The sequence below is a fragment of the Macrotis lagotis genome, chromosome 5 (genome assembly GCF_037893015.1).
Source record: "Macrotis lagotis isolate mMagLag1 chromosome 5, bilby.v1.9.chrom.fasta, whole genome shotgun sequence".
Classification (NCBI taxonomy): Eukaryota; Metazoa; Chordata; class Mammalia; order Peramelemorphia; family Peramelidae; genus Macrotis; species Macrotis lagotis.
The window spans coordinates 177,791,418-177,817,379 of record NC_133662.1 but is presented as its reverse complement, the minus strand read 5'-3'; the positions used below and the strand labels follow the sequence as shown (position 1 = coordinate 177,817,379).

Sequence of the window (25,962 nt, the reverse complement as noted above, 5' to 3'; positions counted from 1 at the left end):
GGTATAATTAAATCTCATAGTAATATTCTGATACTGGTACCATTAATATTACTATTACCATTTTACATATGAAAAACCTGAACCCACGTCTTTTAGTACTCAATCCATATAGAGTCTATAGAACACATAGTCTGCTAGTGAATGTATTGAAAAATTGAAACTGAAAAATGGCAAAAGAATTTCAAAGCCCCAGTGCAATCTTGCTATGTGGGTATGTGAAGGTCAGAGGATGAAGGGAGGAGTAGAACACTATGATGTTTAATAGCATCAAGAAAGGGACAATATCTATATTGCTGGTTTAAACATTTAAAAAAATTCTTTTTAAGGAGGAGAGAAGAATGGAGGAAAACTAAGATTTTATTGGCGGCATTGGGAACTTTGGTCACCAACCCTGATCTAGTGAACTATACAACTCAGTCTTAAAGAGCTACATGAAGCACTAATGGGTTATGAATTGCTTGACTTAAAACATTTTTCATAAAAAAGTATAAGTTGATCATTAATGATTATACATACAAATACAACAGGGAATGGGAAGCCTGAGGAGGAGAGAAGGGGAAAGAGGGGAGAAATGGAAGGGAAGAAGGGAGATAAGGAGAGAGACAGAGGACAGAAAGGGTGGAGAAAGGATGAGAGAGATGACTTCTTTAGCAAAATTTCCACTGAGGAAATTCCTTCAATCAATTCAGAATGGCTACTACCCTGCCAAGTTTGGCTTTCTAGCCCCTTAACCGAATGATTTCAAGGGATCTTTTGGGGATATTAAAAGAAAATATTAGGAATTTCCTGGGCTTTCTTCTCTTCTTCTCCCTCCAATGATCTCACTCACTTTCATGGATTCCATTATCATCTCTACACTGATGATTTTCAAGTCTATCTAATTCTTCCCTAACTTCCCTGCTAACCAATCTCACATCTCCAACTGCCTTTCAGACACCTTAGGACTGATGGCCAGAAGACATCTTCACGTTCAACGTGTCAAAAACAAAACTTATCTTTCCCCCTCTGGTCCTGCAGAAGGCCTGATTGTCCTCCTCTTCAAGGACAGCCTCAGCTCCCCTGGATCTCCTCGGTTGACAAGGACAGTCAACTTCACTATTACATCCCTCCACGACAGTTCCTTCCTCTCCATTCCTGCCACCTCTCCCATGCTGGGCCTGCCTCGAGGCCCTCCCCACTCCAGCCCAGTCTCCATTCAGCCACCTCAGTGGTTTTTCTACAGTTCATATCCAACCATGTCCCCTCCCTATACAATAAACTCCACTCACTCCCTCTTATCTACTTCCAGGATCAAATAAAAATCCTGGGTTGGGGGTCCAAAGTACTTACTAACCCAGACCCCTCTCACCTTTCAGATCTTCCTCCCCCTTCCCTTATTCCCTGCCATGGATGCTTCAATCTAGTGACCCTGGGGCCCTATCTCTAGGCTCAGAGCATTTTCTGTCTGTCAACCCTGGAAGGCTCTCTCTTCTCATCTCTGCCTACTGACTTCGAAGTCTTCCCTCTAGTCCCAAGTAAAAAGTCTTTTTTAACCCCTCTTAATTCTAGTGCCTTCTTTTAATTATATATATATATATATATATAGTTACACAAATATACATTTATGTATATTATGTATACATAAATATGTAAATATATAAAATTTGTACATATTTGTTAACTTCTGTTTGTGAGTTCCTTAACAGCAAAGAATGTATCTAGTCTTTTATACCATCAGTTTAGCATAGTGTCTGGCACATAGCTGGGGCTTAATTAATGCTTCTCGGCATTTGACTAACTTTCATTTTTATTTATTTTTTATTTTAAAAAATTAAGTTTTACTAAGATTTACTATGTAGATTACCACTGGAATTCTAAAGTTTGTATCACACATAATAATCAAAGTATACTCTTGTAAAAGTGAGAATTCTACAACCAGAAGAGATTTAACAGTAGTATTCAGCATACACTTTCAGTTTACTTCTACCCAGTTAAGAGGATTTCCAGATATTATCTTATGTTAAAGACTCATTTTTAAGAAATGGAGAAGTGCATCCAACCTTTCTGGAGAATAATTTGGGATTATACCTGAAGGGCAACAAAAACGTGCATATCTTTTGATCAAGCAATACCACTACTTGGGTCTATAGCCTGAAGAGATTATGAAAAAAGGGTAAAAACATCACTTGTACAAAAACATTCATAGCAGCCCTGTTTGTGGTGGCAAAGAATTAGAAATTAAGTGAATGTCCTTCAATTGGGGAATGGTTGAACAAACTGTGATATATGAATGTCACGGAACACTACTGTTCTATTAGAAACCAGGAAGGATGGGAATTCAAGGAAGCCTGGAAGGATTTGCATGAACTGATGTTGAGCAAGATGAGCAGAACCAGAAAAACATTGTACACCCTAATAGCAACATGGGGAGTGATGATCAACCTTGATGGACTTGCTCATTCCATCAGTGCGACAACCAGGGACAATTTTGGGCTATCTCCATCCATCTGTATCCAAAGAAATAACTGTGGAGTTTGAACAAAGACCAAAGACTATTACCTTCAATATTACCTTCAATTCAGGGGGGAATAGGTTATCTTATTATATAATTTTGCTATCTCTTATACTTTATTTTTCTTCTTTAAGGATATGATTTCTCCCTCACTACATTAAACTGAGATCAATGTATACCATGAAAACAATGTAAAGACTAGGAGAATGCCTTCTGCGGGGGGGGGGGGGGGGGGGGGGGAGCAAGAATGGGGGGAAAATTGTAAAACTCAAAATAAATAATATCTTTCTAAAAAAAAAAAAAGAAATGGAGAAAGTGTCTCTAAAAGATCCCTGCAAAGAAATCCCTAATTTAAGAGACTATAAATAATGCAAGCAAAAATGGGGCAAAAAAAAAAAATCCAAGAAGAATTCCTCTAATAATTTATGTGTTTTATTAAGTGAATTATAGAGTTAAAAACTATCTAATCCAAGGTCTTATTCTGGAGTCTACAGATCCCTTAGGGAATCTGTGGAATAGATTTCAAGTGGCCTGTGAATATAAGTAAGGGGGGAAAAAGTATTTTTATTTTCACTAACCTTTAGGTTACCTTTGAAATTCTACATAGTTTCATATATTTAAAAAATTATTATAAGAAAAGATTAACAGTATTCAACAAATTGCCAAAGGGGCCCATGAAACAAAAAAGAATATAAGATCCTAGATCTGACAAGAGATCAGACAAAAAGAAATTGAAGTAATTAAAAAATAATAGGAAATACTTGCTAATGCTAAACCCCAAATGTTCCCTGAGATATAAAGTCATCAACATTTAAAAACCAAATGTTTGTTGTCTAAAACTATGCAAATGAGTCACCCATAAAAACTTCTCATATCTGTACATTTTTAAAATTGGGAAATATACTTAAGATGATTTCAATTCTCTTGTTAAAAATATAAAAATGTAATGCTTTCTACAAAGTTTTTAAGGAACAATTGATTGGCATAAGAAAGAAATGTATTAGCCAAATTTAAAACAACAAATTCTGGCACAACTGGAGAATAGGACTGAAAAAAAATATTATCTATTCTCATTCAAAAATTATTTTATTAATTATAAATTCTTCTAACTTTACTTTTTACCTCATCCTTTTCAAATTTTTGCTTAATAATGTATATCAATAGTACTAATTGTATATGATTTACAAATTAAATACATCTATATAAACATAGATGTGTATATCATCTCATACACATAGATGTGTATATCATAGATGTATATATCATGCTCAAAATTTTTTCGCTTATAGGATTATATAATAAAAAATATTTGGGGACAACTGCACATGACAACACAAACTTTTAAAATATGATTAAAATCCCCAAGATGATCAGGATATCAGTCGTGAGCAAGAACTTTTAGTGTGAATACTGAAACATGAGGACAAAAAAAAAAAAAAAGCACAGGATGGCCAGTCTAGGGAAGTACTAATAAAATGTATAGGGAAATTCAAATTCAGCACCAGAAGCTTGAGGGGCTTTTGAACCATAACAAAGAAAACCTGCCTAAAGCAGCCCCTAAACTCTCTATTCCACTTGGATCATTCAGGGAAAATTACAGAGGGAAGAACAATGCAGTCCATGAGTTTTGGGGAATCTATGCAGGGCCATTTGACAAATCTATATGTAGGAAAAAAATCACTGTATTGTTCAAATCATATCCTACTGAGTTAATAACACACTGGATCCCCGGGGTGAGGGTAGGGCATTTCTAGAGATGGAGAGGGAAGGGAGCTAGAATATTTCATTACACCAACTCCTCTTATAGCAATCTTGTATCGTCCACAAGGCTGATGGCACCTGATGGATTACAGTGGACAAAGGGATCTGAACAAAATATTTACCCTCATAACTCCCACCATTTCCAAACTTGCCAGTGGTGTAGAGAAAGTACCCATGCTGTTATGGTAGTGAATGGTACTGGGTTACAGATCCTTTTTTTTGTGAGACTACCAGGTGGCACAGTGGATAGACACTGAACCAGATGCCAGAAAGATCCAAGTACAAATTTATCCTTAGATACTAGCTGTTATTAATCAGGAAAAGCCATTTGTCCCATCTGCCTCATTTTGTTCATTTGTAAAAATGCAGATAATAACAGCACATATGTATGAAATTAAAGATATAATGTTGACCAGGCCAGATCTGATCATGGTGCATATCAAGTCCTCCATTAGATGAGGGACAAAGGAGAGAGAGGGAGAGGGGAATCAAACCTAAGAAAATGCAAGAATAAGTCTGCTTGGTCAAGTTTTAGGAATACAGTGGATAGAGCAAACCCAGAGAATACCAGGCACAGTCCAGTATAAGGTACAAGGTACAAACCCAGAATTTCTGAATATTTCAGGTTGCAGTGAGCCCTGATTCCCAGCAGGCTTGACCTGGGATACTTGATGGTCCACATTCACCAAGGTCACCTCTTAAGTGGGGCCAAAAGAAGGCTACAACCCTGGAATCTGGAACTTAAACTGTCCATTAGTGTCTCTCCATGGGGCTTTATGATACTGTAGGGACTATGTTTTGGGGAGTTTTTCCTCTAAAACAACTAGGCTGAGTGAGCCTGTTGGAAGCTACAACCAGTCATAACTGTACTTCTGAAAAGCAGCTGCTCATCTCTTTCCAGGCCTTCTTGCTATTGGAGAAAAAACAAGGAGATCACTGCTCATTCAGAGTTGCCTGTGAGTTGAGTGATGCCAGCTGACTAGTCTAAAAAGATCACTTAGGGAGACTTCTATTAGGAAATGAAAATGCCACATTCAAAATCATGCATGCCGGGATCCCTCTGACATTACAGCTTTCCAGTCTATGTCTGGGCCATAACTGCAGCCTCAGACTAGGCCCTGGAATCCTGCCTCCACCATTAGTTCAATGGGACCCCACCTATAAAATGATTTTTCTTTCCAGTATAAGACAAGAATAAACAAAATGCACTTCAGTAGTCACTAAACCAGCAAGAAAGGACACATGCTTTGGGGAATAGGGGCTCTGTCGAGTGCTCCCGGCGAGCTGACCTCCAGAATGCCTGACCAGAAGGTGTGAGGTCAGAGGGACAGGGGGGGTGATGGCTGTCTATGCTGCCTCCTGGGCTGTTCGTGGCCACCTGGTCCAGGGCCTGAAAGAGACTAGTCAATCAGATGCTCCCCTTTGAGGAGAATTTTGCCAGGGTCTCCTACAGAATAAAGTTGTTTGCAGAATCATGTTGGCATCCATCAGAAACATCCTATCAACATACCGTGAGGTCAGAGAGGGGGCCAACTGCCAATGTGATGGTAATTGTAAGTGTCTGAGAAGATAAGGGCAATTCCTTACTCAGCCCCTCTGGTTCCTTCTCCTTGGTCTCGTCGGCTTCATGAGGAGTTCATGGAGGAAAGGTTTTGATAGTTAAGGCAGGATACATAGAGTAGGGGGCCCTATCAGTATCAAGGGAGATCCTGGGACAGGTGGCATACAAGAGACTTAGGACCTTTCAGCCACCTTACTATAGATGGATGATAAAGAGCTGTTGAGTGTGCTGCAAGTGTCATCAGCTATGTGTGGCCCAGATGCATCTGGTGCTGTTCCAGCTCCTTATCACAACCCTTCACCAAGCCTATTGTGAGGTGCAAAGATTTAGTACAGCATACCAAAGAACCTGACTGTTGAGCCCTGAAATCTGGGCCTTCCAATGCAGGGCAGAAAAGAAACTTCTGGCCACTGTTCTCTACTTTTCTTCTTCTTTTTTTTTCCTTTCTGATGATTCTTTTAAGAGAGCTACTAAATGTTTCCTTTAGTGCTACATATGTATAAACGTTGGAAGGTTTTCAAAAATATTTATTGGTGTCAATATAGTGGTACTCAGGATACAGTCTGAGCCTATCTAATGTTAGCTCCATAATTAGTTACATAATTAGCCATTCTAGATGATATTTTTATGACATTTCTTAAAACAGAAATTATTATTTGCAAAATTCTATAGAATGTCTACATTCTACCCAAATGACTACTGGAAGGAAGCAGGGAATCTGTTAACATTCATTCCTGTCCCAACAGTCCATGGGTTCCCCAAACCCCAAGGCATGAGTCAATGGGGCACATGACATGGAAATATCTTCAGACAATCTGAATGAATGAGGAGACAACCACAGACATTCCCGTGAGACAGAGACCCACCAGGACATGCCACTGTCCTTCCACTGCTGCATCCTAAGGTCCTCCAGGTCTTGCCACTGGTTCTGCTACCATGCTTTCCATTCTCCTGTGCACGGTCATCTACCTATCAGTATGCCCTTAGGACCTCTAGACCTTAACATCGGAACTGCTGGCGCACTCTTAGAACTTCCGGTCTTTCGACCTACCTTTTAGCTCAAGTCTTATGTATTGTAATTCTTAGCTTCTTGAAAGCAGAGAATGTCATTTTTTACCTTATTTGTATCCTCAGCACAATGTAAGTTCTAGTAAATGCTCTTCCATTCATTGATCCTTTTGTTAAATGTAGCTTCACAGTATCATCTATGCCTACATTATTTTCCTTTTGAAAATTTTCAAATAAAAACATTGCAAGACTTAAAACAAACAACTGGTTGAATGTCTCAATTCCTTTCACTATGGAATACTCAGAGCTACAATACAGCTTTCTTCTCCCTTGAATCTTTCTCTTACTCAACTGCCCTCCATATTTATCTGGAGCTACGCTCTAGATAAAAATCTAGAAGTTTATATTGGTTCTAATTATCAGTTTTTATATTAACTTCTACAAGAACATTATACAGTCTCTCTGGTAACTTATACCAGGAATGCACTGTTGCTTAACAACCTCCCAAACTGCTTTTAAAAATCAAGTCGCAGCTAGGTGGCACAGCACATTGAGCCCCGGCCCTTGAGTCAAGAGGATCTGAATTCAAATCCATATTAGATACCTGATATTTACTATTTGTGTATCCCTGGGCAAGTCACTTAAACCCAATTGTCTCATTCTCCATCCCCCAAAGAATAAAGTCATATAACAATGGTGAAAACACACGAGATCTAAAAGCAAGAAGCAATTTTTAGTCCTGCTTTACTATGATAATCTCCTTTGACAATACACCACCTATATTTGTAAAGAAAAAAAGTTTATTTCCTTTGTCACTGCATACAAAAAGTAAGAGAATCGAATCTGTGTCCTCAAAGTTATAATTCTAGGTAGACAACCCAGGTAGTTTAAGTGGAAAGACTAAATTAAGACAATTTATTAAATGGTGTAACAGGTTAGTCTGGTTGAGAAAAAAGAATTTGTTTAGAGAACAGATACTGCATATCCCTATTTTAAGATGATCAAAACCTTTTAGCAAAACTTGATGAAATATTTGGGCTTAAGAGGAGAAAAAACAACTCTCAAATGAATAATGAAAATAATCTCTAGGTTTTCCCTTTATGTCTATAAAGATTCTTTTTATTTAATATGTACATATTTAAGTTCTCAACTATTTTTAGTTAATTCCTAAATAATTTATAACTTTGCAGTTATTTTGTAGGAAATCTCTCTATCATTTCCTACATCTATATAATGAAATATTATTTTGCTGTTTGGGACGACAAATATGAGGATTCCAGAGAAACACAGGAAGACACATGAAAATGCAGAAGGACAAAGAAGAACCAAAACAGTTTACTGATGACTACAATAATTTAATAAGTAAGATTAGTACTTAAGAACACCACCATCAAATCAACAAAATGATCAATATTGGTTCTAGATGAGTGACAATGGAATTAATTTCCTTCCACTTGGTAGAGAGGCAATAAGCATTACATACTGCAAGATTGTAATAGGTTTGTTGGTTTTGGCAGAGAAAAGTAATGGGAAAAGACTGTTGAAATGTGACTGAAGCATTATACATTAATAAAACAACTTTTAGAAAAAAGGATAAGAAAATAAATGTGTGATCTTTAAAAAGGTTTCAAAATACTTTCCTAAATTTTATTATTTTGTCTTCTTTGCTTAATGACTGAATAAGGTATATGGGGGGAGATTATCACTTTATTTGACAGAGAAGGAAAATAATTTTAAGGGCTTTATCTCTTTGATTTTACTCTTCTCTTTAAACAAACTTCTGTTTTTCAGGTCAGAAAGTTTTAACTCTGAAAAGATTAAAGAATTAGGGAAGTCAAAAATTCTTTCTACTCCAATCTCACAACCATTTATCTTCTAACTGAAATTATGCTTATATTATTCTGGAGAGACAAAAAGATAAATAGATCAAGTATCTAAAACAAGTGAAGATATGCTAGAATTCTTCCAGAAAGGATATTACTCAGTAACAAGTGATTATAATTTCCAGAAGAATATTCTGAGAAGGAAAAAAAATAATGTCCTATATTAATATAGCACTTTGTTCCAAGGTTGTTAAAGTATTTATATGTACATGCATGAATAGTCACATATGAATACATATACTCACATAAATGTTATTTCCTCCCTTTAATATTTCTATAAGTTGGGGAGAGGCAAGTTATTGCTATTATTATTATTATTATTATTATTATTATTATTATTATTATTATTACTTAAGAAAGAAACTGAGACATGGAATAATTCAATGACTTGCTCAATGGGTCATTGAGTAAATTAGTACTTACTAGAATCCCCAGTTTCCTGACTATTTCCAGGGACCACAATACTATTTCTTTTATATTATTTTAGAATTAAACTATTTGCACATTTTATTACTTATATAGAAATAGCAAATTATGAAACTGAAACAAGGCAGAATTTCCTGAAAATGAACATAAAGTATGACTTTCAAAAGTTCCACACAGGTAAAATAACAAGGTCCTCTTAAAACATGTTTTTAAAAATGCACTGGTGAAAATTAAGAACAACTTCATATAAAATCTTGAGAAAAATTATGTAAAAGTCAAACTACTTACTAAAAAATTTTTAATTCACTATAATTATTTTTAAAAAATGCTATAAGGCTATATTAGAGTGGGTTCAATGAAATATCTCACAACTGGTACACAGATATACCTCCTAAAAATCATAAATATAATGTGTTGTGACAATAAAAATTTATCCACTGTTGATCTTATTCACCTTAACCAGACTAGTCCCATGACAACAGAGGGACAATTCATCACTGGGGCTATTCTCAAACACCTGTCAGGTCTTACCTCTGTTAACATCTGCTGAAATGGTTGTCAAAAACAACTGTAAGGGATCAAGGCAACCATCACTAAATCTCCCTGGGCTTCATTGCCTAAGCTACAAAGTCCAGAGAATAGGACTTGGGTATCTGAGTTCCCTTCCAACTCAGGATCTATGATCCTGGATGCTCTTAGTACTTTAATCCAAAATCACTAAACATTTACCTTATAAGAATAATTAAAATGAAATACATAAAGATTTTAAAATCCTTAAAAGAGCTAAATGACTTCTTATTAAACAATTCAGAAAATAAATGTTAATACATATTACAATTATGTAATATTGTATTATGTCTATAATACAAAATTATTGAGGAAACTGCTTCTGTCATTCAATTTTTAGGCATAAAATGGATATCTTTAAGCAAAGTATGTCAGAACTAATACTTAACACAGAATAAGAGCCAAACCAATCTAGAAGAAATATAATAGTATTCACTTTTTTCTTGTATGTATTTAAAAGACAGAACATCAAGTAGCTTATATATGATTTAATACAGTGAGAGAAGAGATAATCTCTAATTCTCAAGGCTACTTACCTATCCATTGAGAGAACTATTGGAAGTCCATTCTGAAGTCCACTTAATCCAACTAAGCACACAAGATACCTGTTCCGTTTTGTACCAGAAACAAGTTGGCCTCATGTAGCCTGCTAAATCTGCGACCTTGCCTGGTTAGCAAGTAACCTTTGTGGTACTGTGCTCTGGCTATCATGAAACAATCAAGTTAAATGGGTAAGGAGCTGCTTGGCCCTGCCCTACCTTTGGTCTCATTTCTAATTGGTTGCTGGAAACACCCTCAGGCACAAGTTCGGAAAATAAATAAATAAATAAATAGACCTCAACAACAACCGGCAGAGGAAACAAGCAAGATATTTAGAAGCATCTGGAAGGATAATTCCAAAGACTAAATTAGATTAAGCCATGTGAGGGCATAGTTTTTTTTGGGGGGGGGGGGCGGGGGGAGAAAGAAGACTGGCAATTTGCCTTGGAGTTTTGTTTTTTTAAAAAAAATTGTCATTATCACATTAGCAAATGGGGAAGTTAGACTCTTGATTCTTAATGTCTGGGGTCTTACAAGGTAGTATAATAAATTCTCCAATGTGATATGGTTGAAAAGTCAAATTTCTCAAAAATAAAAATTTCTTTAAGTATACAAAATAGACTAGGTTCTGTGATTCTCAGAGAAAATCTGACATCTCACTACAGAACCAGTTCATCAATAACAACAACAACAACAGTTACATGATTAAATTTTACCTGAGTATCTACTCAAGTCTGGTCTGCCCTCTGTCCTCCTATGTTAAAGGAAAAAGCAGAAGTGAGACTCTCCCTGAACATTAAAATACCATGCTAGTAAGGCCACAGTAACAGAACTGATTCCAACAGGATCCAGCCAACTTCACAAAACAAAACCTGTTAGCCTGCATTTATTAATTCATTCCACAAATGTCTGAAGGTTTACTCTAAGCATGACACTATAGCAGACAGAGATATAAATATTTCATGCCAATTATTCATCAGTTCCCCTTACACACTGCTCCAGTGTGTGTCCTCCAGGGTTTTGTCCTGGCCCCTCTTCACTCAGAACTCATGAGCTCCAGGGGTTTCAATGATCATCTCTATAGTGATAATTCTCAGGTCTCTTTATTCAGCCTAACCTCTTCCCGTCTGACCCACCTTCAAACTCTCAGCTGATAGCCATCTCAGATCAGATGACCAATAGATATCTTAAACTTAGCATATTCAAAACTAAACTCATTTACCTTTTCCTCCAAATCCTCTCCACTTGTTCCAATTAATGTCAAAGTTACACTATCCTTCCAGTCACTCAGGACCAAAAGAAGTATCAACTCTTCCTTCTCTCTCAACCCCAGGGTCAAAGTGTAGCCAAGGTCTGTCATTGTACTGATTTATTTATATTCTCTATCATATATCATGCATTGCTACTGTCACTATATCTGTTATTTTTTATTATTTGTATATTTTGTCTCTACATTATTTTTATTTAACAAATTAATTTTTCATCTACATTTAAAACTACATCTAATTCCTTAGTTATTACTTTTTTGGCATTATCGTTCATAAAGTATTTAGAATATCTACCTTTATTTTCTTATTTTTAAATAATTTGTGTTACAAAGTGATCAATTTTTAATATTAGTGCCAAACATAAATCAATGGCTTATTGTACCTCAATACTTTTAACTACATGCCTATCAAATTCAGTTTTTCTGCATTCCTCTATTAATTTGAAATGTTTATTACTTTTTTGACTTGTCAGATTCTGTTAGTGGAATACTGAAATTATTGAGATTATATATTGTTTAAATCAGAGGTGTCGAACATAGCACTCAATGCTACTGAGTATATTTCAATCAAGTTAAAATATAATTGGGAAATATTTAACAAAATAAGTAAAAGTACAGTAAATCATATGTAATGTTACATTTTAAAACTCGCTCAATGTGAAGCCTGCAGGGATACTTATAGTATGGATTTGTAGCCTCTATTTGTATTTGAATCTGAATGCTACTAAATCTTCTTCATCTTAGTTGCTATGGCATTTAATTAATATGTATTTGATAGTGTTACTGTTTTGTTGTCCATGGAACTTTAAAGCATGAATAGGGATATTATTTCCCTGTTCATCTTTCTTAATGCATCCTACCTTGAATTCAACTCTGTCTGATATACTGACTGCAACTACTGATTACAAAGAAAAGAGCTCCAAAAAAGTATATGAAAAGACACCTTCTCCTGGCCCTGGAAGAGGGTTGAGGATGGGAAGAGTATTCACAAGTGTTTAATACTGCATAAAATACTAGCTTTTTAAAAAATATATTGATGAGTTTTTGGAACTTTTTCTTTTTTTTCCCCTTTTTCCTCTTTCTAAAATTCTTTTAAAAAAGGTCTTTCTTTGGGGGAGAGAAAAGTACTCAAGAGGAAATTCAGGTGATGAGATATCTTTTACATGTCAATCACAGAAAGTCTGCCATAGACAGCAGTATGAACTCAATTTATTAGTTAGAATAAATATGTTGTGGATGAATTCAGAACACCTATTTGACTTCCTGCAACAGTGCTAGAATAGAAACAAAAGGGGCAGATTTTAGAGATTACTGGGGATGAGGGTTTGGCCAAGCATTAAGAGCAAGAGAACAAGGTGAGCCAGGGATTTTTAGAGTACAGGAGATTATGAAATTGAAATGGTTAGATAGAGAAAAATAAAGTCAATGAAGGTCTAAAAGATCAGCGGGAGTCACTGTGTATAACTAGAAGAAACAAAGAAAATAAGTAGGTTTGGAAAAAGTGATGCAGTGGAAGAGATAGAAGGACAGAATATTATGATCTAAGAGACAAATTTCAAAATTCTGGATCATTGTGGTCAATTGGTAATGGATAATGGGTGATTAGAGGTATAAATCATCCTTATGAATGGGATAAGAATAGAACTTAAGGGAACTGAGTAGGTATGAAAAAAAGGACATATTAAGTTTCCATTTAGGTGAGTTTTCCCCTACAAAAAGTTTCTTTTGAAAAGAAATAACTAGTTGGCTCATTTTAAATACTCGTTTAATACAGAAGGGGAAACCTCATTCTTCTCATAATGCCCATTTCAAAACTATGAAAGTAGTTCTAAAAGAATTTCCTAGCCTTAAAAAATTCCATTTGTGCACCAAAGGAAGAAGAGCTTTTCAGATAGTTCTGACTTGCCAATAGATTATTCAATTACAAATGAAGACTGAGTAATCCTTCACAAACAAGAAGGATTTTTCCACGACTTACGAGTTTTAAATGGATGAGGTCAAACTGGGATCAGTAGGTTTTAGCACAGTTTGGAAAGATACTTCCATATATGAAAACTAGATTTGGATATTCAATTTGTTCTTTTGTTATTCTCTATTTGTTATTTCATTTTGGTCATGTAAGTTCTCCAACTGTCATATATTTTCCTCCACTAAAGTTCTACTCATAATTTAAAATTCAGGACCAGATTTCCCAAGTAAATTTTGGGAGACTGCGACTTACGAACCTGCCAACTACAATAAGGAGGCTTTAGACTTTCAATATTGAAAAAGAGAGGTACATTTAATGAAACAGAAAATCCTTGAGTTTTGAAGTTTTATACAGGAACATAGATTTAGAGTTGGAAGAGTTCTTAGAACTCACCCAGTCCATTCAAACCCTGTATGGCATAGTTGCCATTTGAAATGCAAATGTAAACAGATTTTAAGTAGCAAAGCCAGGATATAGACCAGGAATGTCTTCCTTTCATCAGCCTGACAGCCCTGTAAAGATAGAATCCTACTTTACTTCTAGATAGGTCTTCCTCTGGGAGCCCCAGGACCCAACACCAAAGGCAGATACCCCCCGCCTCCGTGCTGCACTTGCTTCCAGATCCCCCAGGGATTCAGCAACATTTCCTGTTTTGAAGCTGAGTTTCTAAATAGCAGGATCTAACAGACCAGCTTCTAGAAGCTCTTATGACAAAAATCTTCTAATCATTTGCTTTTGACAATGGAGTTTTCACCATTTACTGAAACTCCTATTGGAATTCATGCATAGCAATTACCATACTCCTCTTACTTTCCCCAAACCTAACTATCCTCTCAAATGCCAATAAGCAAACCCCACTCCCAAACTCCTGCTGCTTTATTTTATCTTCACCAACTGTCCATATATACACAGACCTTCCACAATGCCCTCTGAAACTCTCACTCCATAACAAACACTCTTATATTATAGACTTCCTGCTCTCCCATACTTTTCATCTTCTGGCACTCAAAAAGAATTGGATGTTTCCTGACATTTCAAACATTGGCCATCATTCTTAATACCAGTTTTACCACTTCCCATACCCAAAGACTCTTGGGTCCCCACAGTGGAGACAGAGTATGTATGCCCTGCTGACCAGTGACACTTCTATAGCCTCCTCCTCCTCCTCCTCGTCCATCACTCATCAACCTCTTCTCGTTTGAGGTTCTGATCACCTAGCTGTATCAACTAATCCATCGCTGGATGGTCTGCCACCCCACCCCCGGCTGCTACTGTCTTTTCTTCGAAGGTTTCCTGAATATGGACAGTAGGTCACCAGAACTTAATAAAAAAAAAGTGCTGATTAAGTAGCTCAGATGCAGATGCTGTCCTAAAGCTACTAAATTTCTTGAAATTTTTAATGTCACTTGATTCAATTCAACAGACATTTATCAAGCCCCTAGGAGGCTAGAGTTACAAAAAGATTACCTAGATGCCCCTTCTCCTCTCGGGGCTTATCAAATAAGGAAAGAAGAGAGAAAAAAAAAACAGAAAGAACTCTGATACAGCAAAGTCTGAGAAACCTAAGTCAGAAAGAGAAGAAGCAGTCATTTTCTTCTAGGGTTGGGGTAGCAGGGAAATGCTTCAAGAACCTGTGTGGGGCCCTAGATATAGGAGATGGAGTCATGGGGGACAGGGAAAGAGGAAAGGGGAGTCCTTTTCAGTTGAAAGCAATTTAAAAATGGCTCATCTCAATTAGCTTCCTCTGCCCACCCCCCTTCAGCCCCTGCCACACTATGCTTTGTAGATCATCTCCCATGTCTCAATGATTATTTCTGCGAAGATGATTGTCTCCTAATTCAACCTCATCCAGTCCTCATCTCTCTCCTAGGCTTGATGCCATGGCCATTTAGCAGCCCCCTTTGTCCCAGGAGGCCTCTCCAAATACACAGTCAAAACTGTCCCCCAAATGCATCTGTCTTCCTAACAGTACCATTGTGGTCAGTGCATTGCTCTATCATCCCTCAAATCTGCTGCTACTACATCGGTCCAGACAACAGATGACAGGTCCAGCGCCTCCTCAGACCCAGTCTCTCTTCTCTCCCCTCCTCTCTGTACACATGTTGCCTTTGAACAGGACTGCTGCAAGGTCTTAAACTGGTCCTCTCTCTAACTGCTCTTCCAAAAGCTACCAAATGAGTTCTTTTTTAAAAAATTCTTCCTCAGGAGGGGTGTCTCTCTGAGAGGGTACAGGATACACGGGAAACTTTAGGTGATACAAAACAAAAGATAGCAGCAATAATTATAAAGTGGCAATGAGAAAAAGACTGCCATAGAGCAGGCTCAGTTGAGTAGGCAGCACAGTCCTTGGCATATTGTAATCACTTAAAAAACATTCATTAATATGGGGTGAGAGTGAAAAGTGGAGGTGGACATCTAGGTATCTGACCAGAGTGAGCAGGAAGAGGAAGGTGGGAGGGAATAAGCAGGGTACCCGCTTGTGCCTGGCACTGTATTAAACAGTTCTGGTGTTTTTGGTTTGTTTTATTCTTTTAAACAAATATGATCTTGGGGCAGCTAGGTGGTGCAGTGGATAGAGCACCAGCCCTGGAGTCAGGAGGATCTGAGTTCAAATCAGACCTCAGACACTTAATAATTACCTAATTACTTAACCTTACCCCTCCAAAAAAAAAAAAAAACTGAAATATAATCTTTATCACAACCCTGAAAGGTTATTGCTTTTGTGATTTCCACTGTAGAGTTGAGAAAGCTGAAGGAAACAGAGGTTAAGTAACTTGCCCAGTGTGTCCCAGCTAGTAAATGAAAACACGGGTAACTGTAGAGAGAGCAATTTCCCATGAATGATGAAGTAGGAAGCCAAAATGAAAGCAAGAGAGTGAGATAGGGAGGTGAAGACATGGAGAGATGGCCTCAAAGAGTTGACTGTGAAAAGGAAGAAAGACTTAGAATAAAAGTTGGGGGATGGTCAGACCAAGGGAAGATTTTTGGAGAATGGCAGACAGGAATATTACACAAGGAGAGACAAGGAAATGGGGGGGGGGGTAGTAGAAAGGAGAAGAGGAGATAGAATGAGACCACCTGTGCAAGGGCTTTGCCTTGGAAAGAAGAACAGCTACCTCTTTGAGATAAGAATGAAGGAAAAAAAATATATTAAGATTTTCTTTAATTTGAGTTTAAACCTGCCTTTCTATTGGCCATGGGTTTTCCTTTAGGAGAATTAATGCAATTAAACAAAAGGAGCCACTTCCCTCATCTACTGAAGCGACAGTCTGTCCTATAGAGAATCAAAACAATTTGCCACATAACAGAACCACAGTAACATGTATTCTAAGAAGAGGGACTTGTCTCAGAGCAACACTGGAGGTCAACTGGGAAGGAACAACAAACGGGAAATGATCACTTAAGACTCTGGAGACACAAGAATCTACAGAAAACTTCCTAATGGAAATTTTAAATATATTTTCCCACAAACATTTCAACTTCAGCATGTCCAAAACAGCTCTCTTTTTCCCAAATCCACCTCTCTTAATTCTATACTTTCCCTCATACCATATACCCAATGAATTATAATCTTGACATTTCTATGTCCATAACAACTCTCAAATATGAGCCCTTCTCACTCACTATAGACGCCACTTCCTTGGTTTAGGCCTTCTTTATTCGTTCCATTGACTATTACAGTGGGCCTCCTAATTAGCCACCTTATCTCATGTATCTCCCCCTCCAATCCAGCTTACACTGCTGATGTAACTTCTCTAAAATTCAGATCTGAACATATCATTCCCCTACTCCATAAAACTCCAGTGGCTCACTTCTAGGGAAAAATATAAGCTTCTCTTCATTTTTTAAAACCTTGCATAACATTGTTGGTCAGGATTATTTTTGTGTCAAGACACTACACTAAATAGGCCATCCATGCCAGTGCTGGACAAGGTGGGCAGACAGCTGGGTCACTGCAGGGGAGAAAACAGAAGGAGTGGAAGAGAGCCAGTCTGATGCCTGTGGAGAGGGCATTCCAGAGGGCACCCTGAAGAAAAAGCAGCACTGAGCTGAGATTGTGGAGTGAGTAGCTGAAGGAGGAGAATAAGGAGTCAGGTGGGGGGGATGGGGAGCAGGGTTCAGAGGCTGACTTACAAATAACCAGTGTGAATGTCAGCATCTCTCTGGACTCCCGGCGCCACTGGGAACTGGAGACCAGCAAGAGATGGGACCTGCCACCTGAGAAGCCTTGCCTTGCCTCTCCTCAGCAAAGCCCCTGGCCTGCCATAGTCAGCGGAAGGTCCCGCCATCCCTCAAGAGGCCAGAGAGCAGGTGGAAACCAATGGCCAGCTTCAGAGAGGTCTGAGATCTCTTTCTAACTATTACCATCATGATGGCTTCTCCCAAACTCGACTGTCCAGATAAAGTAGCCTTCTCCTTACTCCCCTGATATGGCATTCTATTACCTACATCTGGCCTTGGCACTGACCATCTCTCATCCTCGACACAACAGAGGGGTTTCAAAAACGTACACCGACTATTGATGCAGCATGGCCCCCCTCCAGTACGGCCTCAGAGAATCCTGAGGCCCTTCCTTCCTTGGGACTCACTCCCAACCATGCCCTACTTCCCTTCTCCTACTTGTGGATATAGGGCTGTATTCAAATACCTAAAGAAAGGGGGCGGGGGGAGAACCAAGAAGTGTTTGTCTGTCAAAACATCCTTTCTTATTGGAGGACTTGCTTGGTGAAGTGCCACATTCCATGAGAAACCTTTCCCAATGCTCCCACTAAACACTTTTTACCTATGCTTTGTTTATTCTGTGAAGGGAGTACATGCTATCCCCTTGAAGAGAAGCTCAGTGTCTTCAGCACAAGCATACCCTTGGGGTGCCCCCAGCACCATGCCCAGGGCTGGCCCATCAGAAGGATTTAATAAGGCTTGGGGAGCCTATCCTGCTGAATGATGTAATCAGGTCCTGCACCAGAAGAATGGTAAAAGAGAAGGGTGCCAGAGCTCTCCCACACACCCCTTTGCAGAGACCATGCAAGCCTCCTTTCTGTGCCAGAAGAAACTCGAATAAGTGCCGGGGAAAGATGGGGATGACAATGTGATACAATGGCCAAGGGAAAAGGAAGCTTTGATCTCCTGGGTGGAAGATGGGAAAAGTCAAGGCTACAACAGAAGCATGAGCTCCAGGGACAGAGCCGGCAAGAGAATGTTCTCTGAGGATCAGGTCTTGGACACACCTTTTAAGCTGGAACGGTTGGAAGGCCTCCCGACATTATTCCTCTGGTGCTTCGTGGACATTCGCTTCATCTGTCGAGGGGTGCTGGGAGGAGAGGTGCCATAAAGGTGTTCAGGGTTTGTTTCATCTGAGAACTCCTCTGGATCAGATTCAGAGTTTTTGCAGGCAACCTCTCCCAACTTGCACTCCTGTCTAAGAAAGAAGGGAAAGAGCAGTGTAAAATTATAGCCAAAAATAGTTTGTTAAATTACAATTTTCAAATATTCTTTCATTCCTAGTCTCCTTTTTTATACAAACTCCTTTCATTTCTCATAATTCTTTCACAACAATTTTCAACACCAAAAACTGGAATCAAAACTTCAATTTTTTTGGTGTTCTTAGCAATGAAGAAATAGCAAAGATCTGTCAGGCACATAAGTAGAGAGGATTCCACATAAGGCTCACGAAAAGTTTTACAATATTTTCTCAAAAATAGTATAAAAACTAAAACAAAAAAAGGGTGCTTATGTTACATAATATAAATTAAAACTAAAAATGTTCTGTCAGTGAGCTAGTGTCAAACCTAAGCAATGAGACAAGTACAGTCCTGCCTGGCATTTCAAAGTTTTACTTCTTACTTTTCCTGAAAAACAAATCCAGAGCTGAAATTAAAGCACTACTTTATGAAGTCCAAGATACTAGCTACCATGAAAAAAAATACATACTTATAACTAATGTCCTATTTTCCTTCTCCTATGTGCTTATTTATATCAGGATATATTAAATAATAAAGAGAACATAAGGGGAAAAAAGTCTTAAGTTTTTGATCTTTCAAAACAATTTCTTATTAAAGATCTGCTCAAGGTCATATTATTAGTAAGAGAAATAGTCAGAGAAAGGATTTGAAACAATGCCCTCTTTAAATCTGAGGCTTTTCCCATTGTTCCATTAAGTCTTCTTTCTCCTAGAAGATGAATTTTTAAAGTTTTTGCAAATCATGCATGGACTCCTATGGTAGACAGACCTCCTCTCAGAACAATGTTTTTAAGATGCATAAAATTAAATATACATGGTTACAACATAATTTATTATGAAATATTTATCAAAATAACCAAAAATTCACAAATTTGAAGTTAAGAACTTCTGATCTAGAAATAAATTTTATTAATATATGACTTCTTAGGCTACTCTATTTCTGAGATACTAAAACAAGTTTTAAGGTCTTTTGTAGAATTCAGATGAAATTTTTATAATATAAAACTGATACCAAAATATATGGAATGACATAGCTTTCTCAAAATCATATGTAATTAGGTTCCAATTAATTTCAATTCTGATTTTTCAAGTATAATTATGAAATCCCAGAACTAAAAAAACTTGAAAAGTCATCATATCTTTTTTATCTGAAACATGAATTCCCTTTATAGTCTATGGTCATTTAGGTCTAATTCTTTTTTTTGATAAAAAGTACACAAAAAAAGTAAAAACAACTTCCCAGAAGATATGAAAGTAGATAGGAGGAAGCTAATTTTTCTGAGTAGCAGCCCATATATATATTTTTTTTCTTATGGAAAGAAAAGAGAAATATAGCAACATTTTATTTTCCAATGCATTTCCATCATCAAATTAGGAAGACTCATTGAGTTCAAACCTTCCTAGCTTAGCTATATGACCCTGGGTTTCCCTCAGTTTCTTCATCTGTAAAACAAACTGGAGATGGAAATGGCAAACTACTCCAGTATCTTTGCCAAGAAAACTCCAACTGGGGTCACAAAGACTCAGACACAATTGAAAACAATCCAACAATAGTGCATTTTCTCGAACTGTTCACATGTGAAGAAAGTTCTTCATCTTCCCAAACTTCCTTTAGGATCCAGTTAAAACCCCAACATCTACAAAATTCATAGAACAAACTGGCTTAGATAAATAATTCAGAAACAGGGACAGGACCTGGACCTGTCATTCATTGGCAGAGGAAACCTCCCAAGTTGAGTAGCTCCTTCTCTGCAACTAATAGTCTTAGCAATGAGATAGTAAGTGGCGTACTCCAAACCACAGGCAACAGCTGTGAAAGGCAGGACTTGATCCTAGGTTCAAAACCAGTTTTCTAAATTTATGAGTTGGCAAACTTATTCTCCAAAGGACCAGAAGGTAAATATTTTAGGTTTTGTGAATCAAGATGCAAAAATTAAGCCTACTGTATGTATTCTTATGTAACTAGAGAAGAACCATTTCCACAAATTTGAGGGCAAAAGTCAAAATAATAGTAATAATGATCAATATTTTGTGGTACTAATCTACCTATAAGAAAAATGAAATTTTGGGGTAGGATAACATTTTGCTGCTTTAAGGTTTGAAGTTATAAATGCAAATGTTCATCTGTTAACACCAATCTGCAATGAGATTTTAAAGATTTCATCTGACATTTGAAAATGCCTGTATATGATTTTAATTTACATAATTGTAACTTAAAAGGTATTTATAGAGTAATATCACACTTTTCTCTTTGTATTTGCTTTTCATTATATCCTTACACTGCAGATAAATTACACCCAATTGAAGGATAAGTGGTAGTGCCTCAATTGCATAGTGAAATCAATCTTAAAATATGGCACTGTTTTAAAATTTTTTTAGCACTTTCTTTTGCACTTGCTTTGAGATCCCCCAAAAAATTGTTGCTTTGTGAGTTTAGAAATTTTATTTGCACAAATATGTAGAAATGGAGATTTCAGTTCTTTAAATTCCGACAGCAGAACAACTTGATATTACTTGTTAAACAAACTGAGTCATCATCAAAATGACTTTATTGTGAAACAAGTTGTGCATATAAGTAGTTTTGTCTTATAATTTTAGTTAAATCTATTATTCTGGCTTTATTATCACTCTTTTTGTAAATGTATCTACTGGGGTTTACTAAATGCTTCCTTGTTGACTGAAAACTTAGAAGTTTAAATTACAAAAGGGTGTGGGTGTGTGTGTGTGTGTGTGTGTGTGTATGTATGTGTTGGAAGCAGGTCCATATAACTAAATAACAGCATAAAAGAATTGTGAATACATTTACAGAGTGTTGTTAATAAATCCAGAATAATTGATGGGTTATGAAAAATGCTGAGAACAAAGGTTTGTAATCTATGTTTGGTACTGGAAACAACTGCAATACAACAGGCCCATACTTAGTTCACCTGACAACTTAGATCACCTAATTCAATCTACTCATTTAACAGAAAAGGAAAGAGGTATAAAGAGGCTGAGAGAATTACCCCAAGCCAGACAAAGTAGAAAAGGCAGGAAGTCGATTAAACTACACCAAAATTCTTTGGAGAGAGAAAAAATAACAAAACTCATTTGGAATTTTGTAAAGGTCAAGAATATCAAAGAAATAATGAAAAAAAGGTATAAGACAGAGGTTAAGCAGTACCATATCTTATAAAAAGTAGTAATTATCAAAACTAGCTGGTACTAGCTAAGGAATAGAAAGGTAGATCAGTGGAACAAAGTAGACATACAATTTATATCCACAAACCAAAACAGTAATGTACTATTTTACAAGCGTAAAGTTAAGTTTGGGGGAGAAGAATGCATTATTTGGAAAAAAATTATAGGGAAAACTGGAAAGCAGTATGACAAAAATTGGGCATAAACCAATATACTATACCATTTACCAAGATAAGATCAAATGGATATATGTCCTATATATATAAAGGAAGATATTAAAAGAAAATCTGAAGATGATAGAACATATTAATTGTCAGGTAAACAATTTAAACACAAGAGAAAAAGAGCACTGTAAGATAATTTGGATAATTTTGATTAGAGATTCCCCCAGAATCTTGGGGGAGGGAAGATTTCATAGTCAGTTCCTCAGATAAAGTTCTCTTAGCTCAAAAATATAAAAAAAAAAAACTTTGTCAAATCTATAAGAACAAAAGTCATTCCCCAAATGATGTGGTCAGTGGATATAAACAGGCAGTTTTCCAATGAAAAAAATCAAAACAATTTAGTCACATAAAAAAACACTCTAAATCATTATTAACTAGAAAAATGAAATTTCAAACAGCCTTGAGATATTATTTAATACCTATCAGGTCAGCTAAAGTGATAGATGGATAAATGACAAATGTTGGAGGGGATATGGAAAATTTATTGTTGGTGGGTCTGTGAGCTGATCCAATCATTTTGGAAAGAAATCTGGAATTATTCTCAAAGAGTTATTCAACTGCTACTACAGTCTTTGATCCAGTCACCATTAGATCTGTTATATCCCAAGATGATTAGAGGAAAAGGAAAAGAACCTATATATCTAAAATATTAATAGCAGCTCTTTGTGGTGGCAAAGGACTGTACACTGCAGGGTTGCCCTTCAATTGGGGAATAACTAAATAAATTATGGTATGTTACTCTGCCATGAGAAATGATGAACTTGATGATTTTACAAAAACATGGAAAAACTTACGCAAAAATAATGAAGAGTCTAATGAGCAGAAGCAAAAGAACACTGTATATAGTAAGAGCAACATTATTTTAAAAACAACTTTGAGTGGTCAAGTCATTCTATTAACTGTCAAGATCCTATGGAGGAAGATACTATTTGTATCCAGAGAAAGAACTGACATATCTATCTTTATAGATATATGTGGACACACACAAATACATACATGCAACTAATAATAACTATCTCTAGGTAGGGAGGGTGTGGGGAATGGCAGTGGGAAGAATAGAGAAAGTCTACTGTATATTTAAAAGGAATAACAAGTTGTACATAACAGATCTACAGTTCCAGGTTCAATCCTCTTTTTTTCTATCCTACTTTATTACAGAAATGCTTGTTTTATTTCTTAAGTCCATAATGAAAAGAAAATTTTTAAATTTTAAAGAGTCAGGAAATAAATGTAATTAGTCTTTATCCAAGCATAGGACCTTGGGCACTGATGACAAAATTTTTTTTATTATTATTATAATAATAATCTGCAACCAAAGGAAAACCAACTGAAATCCAAGAGAATTATATATTTTAAGAAACTCCATCTTACTATTTACAAATTCAAATCAACACAATTTATTGAGCACCTACTACATGTAGCAGGCTAAGCAATGAAGATAATAAAAAAGGCAACAACTAGTTCCTTCTCTCAAGGAATGCACTATCTAATGGGAAACAACACACTGATAACTCTGCACAAATATCATATGTATGTGTGTATCCTGTGCTCATAAACCCTCACCCTCACACCTTTAGGAATAACTGGACTGAACCTCCCAAGGGAAGGCACGAGATTTTAAAAAACTGAGAAAGCCTTCTTTCAGAAGATGCATAAGGACAGAGAGGTCTGCCGGGTTTGGGGGCCAGCTATGGTTGGAAGTCGGGCAGAGGGGGTGTCTTGTTGGAGGAACTGTCTAAGGGAGTCAGGGTCAACAGGAATGAGATGGGGAGGGCAGGTTATAAAGGACTTTCAAAGATGACACCGAGGTCATAAAGTCTGGGCTTTTGGAAGGCTGGTGGTACTTTCAACAGTAAAAAACAAGTTAGGAAGAAGAGAAATTTAAGATGAGTTCATTGTTGGACATGCTAAATTCATGGTGTCATTTTTTTACAATTCCTGAAAATTCTTGTAAAGATATGATTGATTAATAAATAAGGGAAAAAAACTGAACCCATAAGAAAATAATGAGGATGAGAAGTATGAACAACAGTGTTGTTATAGGTAGTGGGAGGGCAGCTAAGTGACTCAGTGAATAGAGTAATGGTCCTGAAGTCAGGAGGATGGGAGTTCAATTCTGGTCTCAGATATTTCCCACTTAACATGACCTTGAGCAAGTCACTTGACCCTGATTGCCTCACAGCCAAGGCCATCTCCAGTCATCCTGATCCATATCTGCCCACTGGACCCAGAGCTCTGGAGTAGAAAGTGAGGCTGGTGACTCAACACAGCCTCCCTTCACTCAAATCCAATTCATGTGCTTGTCATGGCATCACCTCCCATGTCTAATAAAAGTTCTAGAACCCTCATTATACACACACACACGTATGTATCATGTGGGTTCCAGAACTTTTACATGTGTGTTTGTATGTACATACAAACACATATTTATACACACGTATATGTACACATGTATACACACACACACACACACACACACACACAAACACAAACACACAGAGATACATTCCAGGGATGGGGAATAACATCAGAAGAAGCACAGAGGCAGAAATGGAGAGTCAAATGAAAGGAAAAAGAAGGCCTGCCTTTCTACACCAGAAAAAAGGGTCACCTTTTTATTCACAGACTAGAATAAGAAAGAAGAGGATGGGACACCAATTAGAGACATAGAATGTGGAAGTCTGAACTCATTGTAAACTGCCTCTATATTCTCAGTAAAATGCAAAAATTCTTTGCTGAGCAGGAGGACTGTGTTGTTATGACTAAATAATATGTTGGTGCAGATCCAGTATGCTCCGCAGAAATAAATAAGGCAGTCAGAAATATCTGAAGAAACTTGTAAGAAATCGTAAGAAACTTGTAAGAAAATCAGAAAAATTAATTTGTATATTTGTCACCACAAATAAAGTGTTTCAGTAAAATTGCTAGAAACAAAGAATTACACTTTCTAAATTCAAAATATTTGGCATGCATGTATATATTTCAGATAAGCAATTTATCACAGTTCTCTTCACATGAGACGTAGGATGTTCTGGCTGATTGGATGAGATGATGTAATTAGTTCTGTACTTTCTATTTATATTTCTTTTTCTAGATCATTTTTTGGTAAATAAATGTTTTCACTATTTACAACAGATTTTACAAACTCCCAATTTTAAAGTTATTACTTGACTCTTTTCTACTCATATGAAATATTTATATAATATCTCCATTAATGATATAAAGAAGTCTACATTGATTTCTTCTGGATAATTATTAGTAACTTGTATTTAGCAACTACTGAATGAAATTAGAACAACTTATATGTCTAGCAACAATGTTTTAGTGTTTGTATATTCCTATAATCGCCTCCAATACAATCCTATATTTTTGGTATATTTTTTTACCAAAGACAAAGAGTTTGGGTAAAGAGGTGTGAGGTAAACTTCAGGGTTTTGATGTGAAGTTCTCTATTAATGTTTTGGAGCAGGTTTCAAAATGGTTATTTATGACTTGCAATTTTTTTAAAATTAATATTTTGTGACAATTTATCTCATGGGGAATGGATTTTGCTGATCTATGTGTCAATTTCCTACATAAACTTTTATCAGTAATATCTCTCTTCTAATTCCATAATGATTTTAT

General features: G+C 36.7%; 1 protein-coding gene across 13 annotated transcripts in view; it reads right to left on the bottom strand.

The window, feature by feature from the left end:
• Positions 1-25,962, bottom strand: part of MAP3K4 (mitogen-activated protein kinase kinase kinase 4) — a 205,585-nt gene that overhangs the window by 73,484 nt on the left and 106,139 nt on the right. For 12 of the 13 annotated variants that reach the window (XM_074187981.1, XM_074187980.1, XM_074187988.1 and 9 more), the window contains one exon: positions 18,702-18,892. In XM_074187981.1, coding sequence (XP_074044082.1) covers positions 18,702-18,892 — 191 coding nt within the window. Of the gene's footprint in view, positions 1-18,701; positions 18,893-25,962 lie in introns of those variants that run through there. The other variant, XM_074187985.1, reaches the window with a different exon arrangement.